General features: G+C 43.7%; 1 protein-coding gene across 7 annotated transcripts in view; it reads left to right on the top strand.

Annotated features, from left to right (window-relative positions):
- The window catches only part of LOC140427057 (uncharacterized), a 202,681-nt gene extending 189,090 nt beyond the window's left edge, over positions 1-13,591 (top strand). For all 7 annotated transcript variants that reach the window (XM_072512517.1, XM_072512516.1, XM_072512513.1 and 4 more), the window contains 2 exons: positions 2,614-2,720; positions 10,590-13,591. In XM_072512517.1, coding sequence (XP_072368618.1) covers positions 2,614-2,720; positions 10,590-10,657 — 175 coding nt within the window. In that variant the 3' untranslated portion in view covers positions 10,658-13,591. The remainder of the gene's footprint in view (positions 1-2,613; positions 2,721-10,589) is intronic.
- Positions 13,592-13,913: the final 322 nt, after the last annotated feature.

Genomic DNA, 13,913 nt, shown 5'->3' with positions numbered 1-13,913 from the left:
TCAAACTCATCTCCACCAGACCTAAATCATTCAACAATGTTTCATCCAAACTGGCTGAGAAACTAGATACCCTGCCAATTTCCCCCTTTTGTTTAATATTTATTTGTAAAGTGAAGTTTGCAAACTTGATCTTCTTTAATGCAAATTACTTAATAGAGAAATATTAAGTATTTCTTTTTATTTTGTTCCATCCATTTTCATTTATTCCAATCTGTTTACATTTGAAATGTTAATTAAGCTACAATAGCTTGAAGAAGTTTGTGAAACTGTCAGGGTACTGAATTATCATTAATGGGAAAACAATTATAAACACAGGAATAGTTGTTAATTCAGGCTTATTGCAAGTCTGACCTGTAAATTTTCCAAGTCTATACTCCCAAATGTAATCAGCAGCACTATCTGATTCTTGAGCTGTTGCGAAGAAAGCACACTGTCCCCATGAAAAAATGTTTGATGAGCCTTTACTTATTTGCAAAGGGAAACGAGCCAGAATGGCATCATTATATTTCTGATGATTTCATGCATAAGTTATGTAATCATGTCGCCTGTTTTTGAACAAATTCTGAGGCAAATGCTTTTTCATGAAAACACTGCGTGAAAACATTTTTTTATAACTCATTTTGTGGGGCACCCTGATGGTGAAGCTCATTTAAACTAACCACAGATCATTAAAAAATGCCTTCAGTCCTGTGTCTCTGCACAACCACTAACTGATTCCAATTGGACCAGGAAACAGAAGGGACAATTGGCACTGCCCAGGAGGAAACTTCTGAGGGCGGGAGAGACACTTTCATAGCAGATCAGGAGTGGCCTTGCTTTGGGTACATGTCACCGTTCTACTCTTTCAACCGAGGAAATTATGTTTAAGATAGAGCAGGAATTAAAGAAACAAGTTCTCAATAGAGCACAGAGATCAAAACAACATTAATTTGTGAAATGTTAGAATAGATGGGAAACCCAAAGGACCTGTGACCCTTCCCAATAGAGGAATAGCTTATGAATCAAGAACATCAATTGTACAGATCTTTCATATCAATATTTGGAGCACTCCATCACTAGTGAGTCATTCCGTTTATTCTCTAGTTGCCCAAATATTGTCGGATTGTGTCACCTCTTTGAGCTTTTGGAACATCGCAACCTACTGTGTATGACAAACAGTGTTTGTACATGATTTTCACATCATAATATCAATAAGAGAGAATCAAACCATCACAAAATTACCATCACTGAATCCTCCATTATCAGCATTCTGGGGGTTACCATTGACCAGAATCTGAACTGGACTACAAGAGCAGATCAGAAATTAGGAATCTGTGGCAAGTAACTCACCTCCTGATTCCCCACAACCTGAACACCACCTACAAGGCACAAATCAGGAGTGTGGTAGGATGTTCAACACTTGCCTGGATGAGTGCAAGTCCAACAACACTCAAGAAGATTGCCACCATCCAGGATAAAGCAGCCACTTGATTGGCACCCCTTCTACAAACATTTGCATTCTCCACCACCGACGCACAGTAGCAACAGCATGTATTGTTTATAAGATGTACTGCATGAATCAATAAAGGCTCCTTATGCAGCACCTTCCAAACCCATGACCATTGCCATCTAGAAGGACAATGGCAACAAATACATGGGAACACCACCACCTGGAAGTTCCCCTCCAAGTCACTCACCACCCCAACTTGGAAATACATAGCCATTCCTTCACTGTTGCTGTCTGAATCCTGGAACATTGGGTGTACCTACACCACATGGACTGCAGTGGTTTAGGAAGGCAGCTCACCACCACCTTCTGAAGGGCAATTAGGGATGGGCAATAAATGCTGGCCTAGCCAGCAAAGCCAAAACATCCTGCAAAAAATAATTTTTTAAAAATAGATAGTAAAGTGACCAGTCCAATCCACAGAGATGTCTGCTTGTTTTACTTCCTGTACTAACATCTGGACCTTTTTGTTGACTCATATAAAAAACCCATGAATATTCAGAATGATCTTTGTATGGTAGTTTGTTAATTGCATAGATCTAATCCTGACACATAAGTAACCATTAAACTGTCAAGACGGTGTAATAATGCTCAAGTATGTCACACCTCAGGCTGATAGAAAGTGAGTTCAAACCTGCAAATACATCACATGGTAAAATCAGAGGGAAAACCTGTCAAGAAGGTGTGGAGAGTAGGAGAATGTGGCACAAAAAATAAGGACAAGTGTTTGTATAGTGCCTGTCACTGTCGTAATGTAGGAGATTTAGCAGCCCATTTGCACACAGCAAACTCCCATCCGAGAGTCATAATGACACTGGGTCTCACTAGTATCAGCTTTAATTGTTGGACTCAAGTTTCTGGAATAGGACTTAAATTCACAATTTCAGAAGGCTGCTACCAACTGACACACAACCGACACGCCAATGATACATAGTCATATCTAAACGGCTGCCACGTACCTCCAATGACACAGTTATAGAATGAAAGTGCAATGCCTGGGAGAAAGCTATCAGACTATTCTGTCAGAAATAATATGGAAAGTCTTAAAAATGAACTAAGAATGTTCCTCTGCATCCCTAGAGATCTGTAATGTCCGGACAAATAACAAAGCTTCTGTTTCTTTGCAGGTATGTGGCTTTATATTCCTTTGCTCCCAACAAGGATGATGAACTGGAGCTTAGACGAGGAGACATTGTTAATGTTATTCGAAAATGTGGTGACGGTTGGTATTTGGGTATGTCACTGCCAGATATATTACAATATATTAGATACAGCCTGTTCTTTGACGTGCTATTAAAATAAGACCCACAGGCTCTATCTCGTTGAAATGAAATGAAATGAAAATCGCTTATTGTCACAAGTAGACTTCAAATGAAGTTACTGTGAAAAGCCCTTAGTCGCCACATTCCGGTGCCTGTTCCCATTGCTGTGGGAGTTACACGGTACAAGACAAATGCAGCCTGAATCACATCTACAGCTGGTGTTCAAGAGTGCTTCACACCACAGAGATCTCCATTTAACTTTACTATGCCTCTCACTATTCTCCCAGTGTAATTAGCAGTTTCCTGTATGTTCCCTGTGCATCGCAACAGCAAAATGCATCATGCATAATATTGAAATACTGAACTTGAACTAATATTTTCCGAAATGGGAGTAAAATACATTGTTCCACTAATGTGACTGAGAGGTAAATCAACGCTCCATAAATATCACGCCAACAATGAGTCATATCCTCCACAGTGGGAGTTCTATTCTATCACCATTGAAGAGACATATATTCTGCCTATTAATTTTCAGTTAAATTCTTAATTTAACCTTTGAGAATTTCCTAATGAAATTGTCACAAATTTTTCGCATTGGGGTGCATTAACTTTTGTACTCTAACAATGTCAACTGGCAGAAATTTTATGGCAATGGCATGTTAAATAACCGGAAGAGAAAAACAAATTTTTTTATTAAATAAGTTGCATTCCAGGAGGTATCGGATTGAACGGGGGAATGCAATCTGCAGCTCCATTCCTGTCCAGTTCTCTGACAAGTCACTGAAACATCTAGGATGGAATTTCTTTTTAAATGGCAAAGTGTCAGGTTCTGACTGAAACCCGATGTGTTTCTCTCCAGGAAACACAGGGCAGGATCTGACAAAAAAAAAAATCAGAGTCCGTTCTGGGCGGGATTAGCGGGGACAAGCGCCGGGAACAACCCTGCTACCTAACGGCACTCTGTTGCTTTTTTGGGCCTCGATAGGGAATGCCCCCCACCCCCCGAGGCTTCACATAACATCATTTCCTGCACTGCAGAGAACCTCAGTGCAGGAAGAGATCGGGACGTCATTTTCAAATGTTAGCACTGTTCGTTCACAGCACCAGGGACCCGGGTCACTGTCTGTGTGGAGTCTGCACATTCTCCCCATGTCTGGGTTTTCTCCGGGTGCTCCGGTTTCCTCCCACATGTCCCGAAAGATGTGCTTGTTAGGTGACTTGGACATTCTGAATTCTCCCTCAGTGTACCCGAACAAGCGACTAGGGGATTTTCGCAATGACATCATTGCGGTGTTGATGTAAGCCTACTTGTGACATTGATAAAGATCATTATTATTGTTAAATGGAGCCCCAATCTCTCGACTTCTTGGCCCACATCCCGGACCACCCCAACACCCCAACTCACATACAAGGGGACCCTCAGGTCTCCCTGTACACCACTTCACAGGGGCAGGGCACCCCCACGCCCGATTCCCGGTGCAGGCAAAATGCCAGCCTGGCACGATGACACTGCCAGCCTGACACCCTGACAGTACCCCTTCCAGCTTGGCAGTGCCACCTGAGAATCCTTGCAGTGCCAGGCTGGCAGTGCCTGGGTGGCACCAGCAGTACCAGCGTGCTACGCTGCCCAAAGACCAACCACCCGGGGGCTCTGATTGTCCAGGAGACCCCCCAAGTTCCGTTCGCCTGGTCCCAGTTTGTGGGGACCAGTGCTAAATGGCGCCCAGCTGGGATCTCTTCAGCGAGACCGATAGGTGCCGGGTGGCATTCGATCTGGTGTCAGCTCACTTACTTGTGCGAGATCTGGTTAGATCTCTCGCGGCGTAACGACCGTTGGGAATCCGGGGAAAAGCGTCTCCCAGGATCGACCGGCCATGTCCTGACCCGATTCTGGTGGGACGGGACCGGTAAATGATGCCCACAGTCAAGTTTTCTGACCAGATCTTCTGACAATCTGTCACAAAAAAATTGGGGGGGTCGCAGTTTACGCCGTTATTCTGGTGGGATGGCTCCTGATAGAGACGGCAAGCCCAGCAACACAGAGACCAAAACACCATCTTTAAAGGATGTGCCAATCTGCAAAAAAATTAATCTCCCACCCACCCACCATGGCCATGGACGACACCAGCAGAAGACTCGGGGGTGACCCCTCTCCCCACCACAGAGGCACTCTCTCCATTCCCCCTGCCACATGTTCATCAGTGCATTCTCCTCCCCCAACACTGCCACACTTAAGGGAAAGGTCCCCTCCCCCCATGGAGGAGAGAAATCCCCTGGCAGTGGCCCCTCGAAGTGCTCCCCCCCCCACCCCCCGGGGGAAGTGCCTGAGCACTGGGCAATGCCCAGCCTTTACACTCCGCCCCGGGGTCTCCAGGAAGTTCCGTGCCACTGGTGCAGTCATCACAACTGGTTTTCGATTTCAAAAATCAGTCATGATAGGAGGCGGCATGACATCACGCCGCAGGTGAGGAGCATTCCATGGGGCCGGACGCTACGGTTTAAAGCTGTTTAACGATATTTAAATCAAAGCAAATTCATGATAGTCAGATTCAAGCACACGTCACCAGCAGGGGGTGGGGAAGATCTCAAACCAAGATCTCCCCAGCACAAATCCCAATTGGCCCTCTCGCGGGATTTTGCGGCCATAACAGGATTCATGCCCATGGCAAACGGACCCAAAAAACCGTGACCCTAATTAGAATAAGAGTAAAATACTGTGGATGCTGGGAATCTGACATAAAAATAGCACGTGCTGGAAATACTCAGCATGCCTGGCAGCAACTGCAGAGAGAATAACAGAGTTAACATTTTGAGTTGTCTATTACTTTTCTTTAGAACTGAAAGAAGTTTGAAATATAGGTTTATCCCATTGAAAGTTAGGAGGGGGAGGAAAAACAACAAAAGGGAAGGATGAGATAGAACATAGAACATAGATCATTACAGCGCAGTACAGGCCCTTCGGCCCGCGATGTTACGCAGACCTGTGAACCCAATCTAAAGCTCATCTACATTATTCCCTTATCATCCATATGTCTACCCAATGACTATTTGAATGCCCTTAGTGTTGGCGAGTCCACTACTGTTGCACCCTTTCCAATGCTGCCACATCCTTCCTATAATGCGGCAATCAGAACTGCACGCAATACTCCAAATGCGGCCGCACCAGAGTTTTGTACAGCTGCAACATGACCTCATGGCTCCGAAACTCAATCCCTCTACCAATAAAAGCTAACACACCGTACGCCTTCTTAACAACCCTCTCAACATGGGTGGCAACTTTCAGGGATCTATGTACATGGATACCGAGATCTCTCTGCTCATCCACACTACCAAGAATCTTACCATTTGCCCAGTAATCTGTATTCCTGTTACTCCTTCCAAAATTAATCACCTCACACTTTTCTGCATTAAACTCCATTTGCCACCTCTCAGCCCAGCTCTGCAGCTTATCTATATCCCTCTGTAACCTGCAACATCCTTCCGCACTGTCCACAACTCCACTGACTTTAGTGTCATCGGCAAATTTACTCACCATCCTTCTACGCCCTCCTCCAGGTCATTTATAAAAATGACAAACAGCAGTGGCCCCCAAACAGATCCTTGTGGTACCCCACAAGTAACTGAACTCCAGGCTGAACATTTCCCATCAACCACCACCCTCTGTCTTCTTACAGCTAGCCAATTTCTGATCCAAACCGCTAAATCACCCTCAATCTCATATCTCTGTATTTTCTGCAATAGCCTACCGTGGGGAACCTTATCAAATGCTTTACTGAAATCCATATACACCACATCAACTACTTTACCCTCGTCCACCTGTTTGGTCACCTTCTCAAAGAACTCAATAAGGTTTGTGAGGCACGACCTGCCCCTCACAAAACCTTGTTGACTATCCCTAATCAAATTATTCCTTTCTAGATGATTATAAATCCTATCTCGTATAAACCTTTCCAAGACTTTGCCCACAACAGAAGTAAGGCTCACTGGTCTATAGTTACCGGGGTGGTCTCTACTCACCTTCTTGAACAAGGGGACAACATTTGCTATCCTCCAGTCTTCTGGCACTATTCCTGTAGACAATAATGACATAAAGATCAAAGCCAAAGGCTCAGCAATCTCCTCCTTAGCTTCCCAGAGAATCCTAAGATAAATCCCATCCAGCCCAGGGGACTTATCTATTTTTACACATTCCAGAATTGCTAACACCTCCTCCTTATGAACCTCAAGCCCTTCTAGTCTAGTAGCCTGAATCTCAGTATTCTCCTCGACAACATTGTCTTTTTCCTGTGTGAATACTGACAAAACATATTCATTTAGCACCTCTCCTATCTCCTCGGACTCCACGCACAACTTCCCACTACTGTCCTTGACTGGCCCTACTCTTACCCTAGTCATTCTTTTATTCCTGACATACCTGTAGAAAGCTTTAGTGTTATCCTTGATCCTACCTGCCAAAGACTTCTCATGTCCCCTCCTGGCTCTTCTTAGTTCTCTTTTTAGGTCTTTCCTAGCTAACCTGTAACTCTCGAGCACCCTAACTGAACCTTCACGTCTCATCTTTACATAGGCCCCCTTCTTCCTCTTGCCAAGTGATTCAACTACTTTAGTAGTTCCCTCGTTCGACCACTTCCTCCCTGCCTGACAGGTACATAGTTATCAAGGACACGCAGTAGCTGTTCCTTGAACAAGCTCCACATTTCCATTGTGCCCATCCCCTGAAGTTTCCTTCCGCATCCTATGCATCCTACGTTTTGCCTCATCGCATCATAATTGCCTTCCCCCAGCTATAACTCTTGCCCTGTGGTATATACCTATCCCTTTCCATCGCTAAAGTAAACGTAACCGAATTGTGGTCACTATCACCAAAGTGCTCACCTACCTCCAAATTTAACACCTGTCCTGGTTCATTACCCAGTACCAAATCCAATGTGGCCTCGCCTCTTGTTGGCCTATCTACATACTGTGTCAGGAAACCCTGCTGCACACATTGGACAAAACAATCCCATCTAAAGTACTCGAACTATAGCGTTTCCAGTCAATATTTGGAAAGTTAAAGTCCCCCATAACAACTACCCTGTTACTTTCGCTCCTATCCAGAATCATCTTTGCAATCCTTTCCTCTACATCTCTGGAACTTTTCGGAGGCCTATAGAAAACTCCCAACAGGGTGACCTCTCCTTTCCTGTTTCTAACCTCATCCCATACTACCTCAGTAGACGAGTCCTCATCAAACGTCCTTTCTGCCACCGTAATACTGTCCTTGATTAACAATGCCACCCCTCCCCCTCTTTTACCTCCTTCCCTGAGCTTACTGAAATATCTAAACCCCGGAACCTGCAACAACCATTCCTGTTCCTGCTCTATCTATGTCTCCGAAATGGCCACAACATCGAAGTCCCAGGTACCAACCCATGCTGCAAGTTCACCAACCTTATGCCGGATGCTCCTGGCGTTGAAGTAGGCACACTTTAAACCACCTTCCTGCCTGACGGTACACTCCTGCAACCTTGAAACCTTACTCATGACCTCACTACTCTCAACCTCTTGTATACTGGAGCTGCAATTCAGGTTCCCAACCCCCTGCCAAACTAGTTTAAACCCTCCCGAAGAGCATTAGCAAATTTACCCCCCAGGATATTGGTACCCCTCTGGTCCAGAAGCAACCATTCCGTTTGCAGAGGTCCCACCTACCCCAGAATGAGCCCCAATTATCCAGGTATCTGAAACCCTCCCTCCTGCACCATCCCTGTAGCCACGTGTTCAACTCCTCTCTCTCCCTATTCCTCGTCTCGCTAACGCGTGGCACGGGTAACAACCCAGAGATAATAACTCTGTTTGTTCTAGCTCTAAGATTCCACCCGAGCTCCCTGGATTCCTACCTTACATCCCTATCCTTTTTCCTACCTTTGTCGTTGGTGCCTATGTGGACCACGACTTGGGGCTGCTCCCCCTCCCCCTTAAGGATCCTGAAAACACGATCCGAGGGGACAGGGCCTCCTGAATATCACCAGCACTTTCTAATTTCTTTCGCCGTATTATAATAGCATCAAATTTGATGTCTTGGGGATTGCCACAGAGTCAGTTCCCTGTCAGCCCACAGACTCTCAGAACGGACTCAATGTAGTTAAAGCATAAAAATTATTTTCTGCTGGAGAGATTGAATATTGGAGAAATCCGTCGTTGTTGCATTAATTTTCTTGGCAAAAACACAGGCATAATTGACCATACTCACAGGACTATGTCCAATGTCCCAAAGTTACCTGAAATAATTCCCACTTGCAGTTGGACTGCCCTGAGTAGAACAGATTGTGAGCGTGACAGAGCGCAGGGGCCTAAAAGCTTGGCAGCACCACCTGCTGAGTACCAACAGTCCATGCTTAAACTGAGAGGCGAGAGAAGCATAGGATTCTGGACCTCGGACCTCACTATCACATAAAAGGTGGAGCAGTGTGAGACTGTGCAGCTTCTGGTCAGTGATTAGGTAAGATTGCAGAAATCTGGAGGTGCAATGACTGGGTGGGTGTGTGTAAGTAAATCGAGGTGAGGGGCTAGAATGTCCATAAAGAACATTGCCTGCGGTCAGCCGTATTGTTGGCTGAGACGCAGGTGAGGTCAGTGGGGAGTATAGGAGGTCAGGAAAGAAAACCAAACTGCAGCATTGTTGGCTGAGTCTCAGAGTACGATTGAAGGTGAGGGGAGCAATTATGTAAATTTTGGTACTGAGGTTGGCAAGGAGAAAATGGGGGGGTGGGGGGTGAGTTAATGGAGGTCAGAGCCAGAAGGAGTGAAGGCACGTCAGAGATCTTGGGACAGGGAGTGAGGGCAATCACCATACACACTCATCGTTTTCCTCACTGTATGTGGCTCAGCATTGGTTTGCTTGGGAAATATCAGCAATTGTGCTGGATCCCTCAGAGGCAAGTCAAAGTTGCAAGATGGGACAGAAGCAGGCAAAAGCACTTTAGTTGCAAATATTAATGACTTCTTGTTTGGATCTTAGCAAAATGGTATAAGCCACACCCCGCATCAGAATTGTGTGCTTGCAGCACCGACGCTATTTTGGACACAAAACAGCACCCACAATACTTAAACCCGGGTGCTGTCGAGCCAAATTTCTAACCCTGGATGTTACTAGTGAGGGACTATGTGGATAATCATAATTGCTTTGCTGATCAGATATTTTCAAATGGTTAGCAATGAGCTGTGAAGTAAAACAAATGAAGTCAGCCAAATCCAAGGAAAGGTTGACTGAATCTTGGAGTACTGCTGGCAAAAATTCCTTAGCAGTGAAGAAAGTGAAATTAGTGCTTTCAATATTATTGTAAATAGCTCTTTTAAGTCATATGGGCCAGCCATTTTAAAGTGCATTAACGTAAGAAACCATCCATAATTGTCAATATTTATATAAGAATGTGAAATGGACACTAGGGAGGGTGTTTATTTTTGTCATATTTTTGCATGGAATATTTTGAGGTCCCTCATAAACAAGAACTATTTTTCTGTTTGTGCAAAGAATGAGGTAACTATACCCCAGTGTTTAAAAATGATTTATTGTCTGCTCATTAATTTTCAGTATTTTTATAGCACACTGTTGGTTATGAGGGGAGGTAAGTGAATGAATCGTCTTTGTACTGCTGTGAAAGGTTTTTGAATAATGACCACTTTAACTACTTCAAAAGTATTTATTACAGAGTAATCACATTTAAGCAACAGACAATATCTATTAAATACCTTTCAACTGTGTTTCTGAATAGTTGTGCTCTACCGAAGGGATATTATTAATCTTAACTGAAGAATGTACTGTTTAAAACATTCATGGCATTGGTGTATATATTTTATAGGTACATCTAGAAGAACCAAGAAGTTTGGCACCTTCCCAGGAAATTATGTGGAAAAATTGTGTTTGTGACTAACAGAACTGAATCTTCAATTCAGCCAATAAATTATTCTTGGTGAATATGTGGACTGAACGGGCGAGGAAGTGCACTGAAATGTACATTCTGTCGGTAAAGTTAAGTCCCAGTGCTAGATTCAATTGGCCTAGAATTTCCTGGAAAATTTTGTTGTAGTTATGGCATAGGTGTTGCGTTGTTTCTTTCTCAAAGAAAGTTTATGTATATCTGATTTAAATTGGTTTAACCCCAAACCATTGCCACATTTATTTATACTGTTTCCATAGAAGGATATCCATAAAATCCCTATAGTGCAGAAGGAGGCCATTTGGCCCATTGATTCTGCACCCACCCTCTGAAAGAGCACTCTACCATTCCCTCTCCCGATCCCCATAACCCCATGCATTGATCATAGCCAATCCACCAAACCTGCGCACCTTTGGACACTAACGGGCAATTTAGCATGTCCGATCCACCTATTTTGCACATCTTTGGACTGCCCGAGGAAATTGGAGCACCCGGAGAAAACCCACGCAGTCATGGAGGGAACGTTCAAACTCCACAGACAGTCACCCAAGATCGGAATCGAACCTGAGTTCTTGGTGCTGTGAAGCAGCAGTGCCAGCCACTGTGCCACCGTGTCATCCCGTGCTTCCATGTTATACCCCCAATGTGTCAATTCACCAATTAACATTGCTCCGTCCATATGCAAAACACCAAGAAACATGCATTTATTACATTTTCCCAAGTTTTGAACATGCAAGTTTATATGCAACATTCTAGAAGCAGTCTGTTTCTGATATTTTGTCATTTTTAAAAACATTTTTCCAAAAATGTTATTTCTTCCTGAGACCTGCAATATATATTCTGTATATTTGGATGTATTTTTCTGGCATCAGGACCGGTTACATTCAAAATAATTTCCACAATTGTATTTTCTTAAACAAACAATGTGCATAGTTGTTGGTTTGACATATTACAACTTTAATTTTCATAGTATCAGCAAGAGGGGCTTGAAGAAGGAAAATGGCAAGTGTTCTGCAATTTTCTCAGGCCCTGGTTGTTCATGATGATTCTGCTTGTTTTATGTGGGTATTTATTCAATTTCACATAATTCCCTTGGGAAACATAGCGTTAAAAGAACGTAACTTTCATCAAAAATGCAATCCAGTAAATTTCTGCTTTTTCTTCTTTTTTAAAATAAATTTAGAGTACCCAATTCATTTTATCCAATTAAGGGGAAATTTAGCCAGTCCAGCTACCATGCACATCTTTGGGTTGTGGGGGTGAAACCAACGCAAAGACGGAGAAAATGTGGAAACTCCACACGAACAGTGAACCAGAGCCGGGATCAAACCTGGTACCTCGGTGCCGTGAGGCAGCAGTGCTAACCACTGCACCACCGTGCTGCCCTGCAATCTAGGAAATTTCTGACCAATTAGCAGATGCTAAATGTAACTTTGCACAAAATACCTTTTAGACCTTGGGTTCTTCACTTCCCCCAATTAACCATTTCGCACCTTCTTCCATTGAAGAAAATGGCTACGTGACCTTTCGCATTTCACTATCATGGGCTGATTTGTAAGCAGTCAGTGGGAGTTGTGTAAGAGTCCTGTGGATTAACTCACCCTTGAATTTTCTGTTTGTGTCTATGGAGCTGGATACTCTCCCATATAGACACAGTTCATGCTCTGAGTCATGGGGATGAACTCATTTCCTCTCTTTCCTTGCAACAGTGCACTGATACAACAAAATACATTGCCATAAGTCTGCCTGTCCCAAATATATTAGTTTAGTAATCAGAGTTTATACTTTAAATGAATTCTTTAATGAAAAATCATAGTCTTAGAGAGCATATCACCTCCATTGATTGCAATTTCCTTGCCATTGGATGTGATTTGTACTTGACAATGGTGAGTGCAGCTTACAATTGAATATGGTTCATAAATGTCAGGGAAGAGATTAAAAGTCTGCTGAGTAGATATAATTGATAAAATGATCAATTCAATATTCATCAGGTAAATGAGGATATTTAGGAATATCAGAGAATGCCACAGTGAATAAAGTGAAAGATTGTTTAGGCTGACTACCGTACTTCCATTTTTAAATTCTATGTAATACTTGCTAGTTTCATTGATACAGGGTGTCATCGACTGAAAGCATCTGCTCTCTTACTGCCAGTAACCAGTATGTTTTGAATAGAAAGAGGAATTTTTTCTTATACTGGATTGTGTGTTCCAATTAAATAATTCAGCAGCAAACTTTGTTTTTTTAAATAAATTTAGAGTACCCAATTATTTTCTTCCAATTAAGGGGCAATTTAGCATGGCCAATCCACCTAGCCTGCACGTCTTTAGGTTGTGGGGGTGAGACGCACGCAGACACGGGGAGAATGTGCAAACTCTACATGGGCAGTGATCCGGGGCCGGAATCGAACCCGGGTCCTGTGCGCCGTGAGGCAGCAGGGCTAACCACTTGACCACCGTGCCGCTCTGCAGCAAACCTTTGTGAGATTGAATTTAAGAAGGGGGTGAATTCGCCGGCCACAGCACACTCCCGCCCGGAGGTTTCCCAGCAGCGTGGGGTGGCAACAATGGGAAATCCCATAGTCCAGTGGCGGGAACAGAGAATCCCACCACCAACGAGAGCGCACCACCGAGAATCACATGGCTGGGGAGGCAGAGAATTCACCCCAAGGTTCTTTATCCCACGTACTTACATTGAATTAACACAACCTCACATATTCGGTCTCGCACGCACTCAAACACACATACCTTTATTTACACCACTGTTGGTGCATCAATGCTACATGGATTTCAGCAGATCAACAAGGCAGCTCTCCTGCACCTTCTCAGGGGCATTTAGGAAGGGGCAATAAATAAATGTTGGCCTGGACTGCAATGCCCACATCCTGTGAATGAATTAATAAATAATAGCTGTTACAGACCAAAGCTCCTTCAGTTTCTTATTTACATTTTCTGGTCTCCCACATTGCAGGCCTGTGGTTTCTTGAATCGATTGGATGATTTAAAGTTGAAGTGACTGTCTTTTAAAGTGAATGGTTCATAGCAAGCTGTGGGGTTCCTGGTCGTCAAATTTCTGAAATGTTGTTTCTCAGCTGAGCTTTGAAGCTGGAATAGGTTATTTACTTTGGCTGTTTGATGACTTGCAACTAGTTTCAAGGTCTGGTTCTCAGACTGGTTGATGACTGGTGGCCCTAAGCTAATGAGGGTGCCATCCCTGAACCCAGTTTTGATACTTGACTACTGGGTT

The sequence above is a fragment of the Scyliorhinus torazame genome, chromosome 7, assembly GCF_047496885.1.
Source record: "Scyliorhinus torazame isolate Kashiwa2021f chromosome 7, sScyTor2.1, whole genome shotgun sequence".
NCBI classification, from domain to species: domain Eukaryota; kingdom Metazoa; phylum Chordata; class Chondrichthyes; order Carcharhiniformes; family Scyliorhinidae; genus Scyliorhinus; species Scyliorhinus torazame.
The sequence above is the reverse complement of the archived record's forward strand: the minus strand, read 5'-3'. Positions and strand labels throughout refer to the sequence as shown.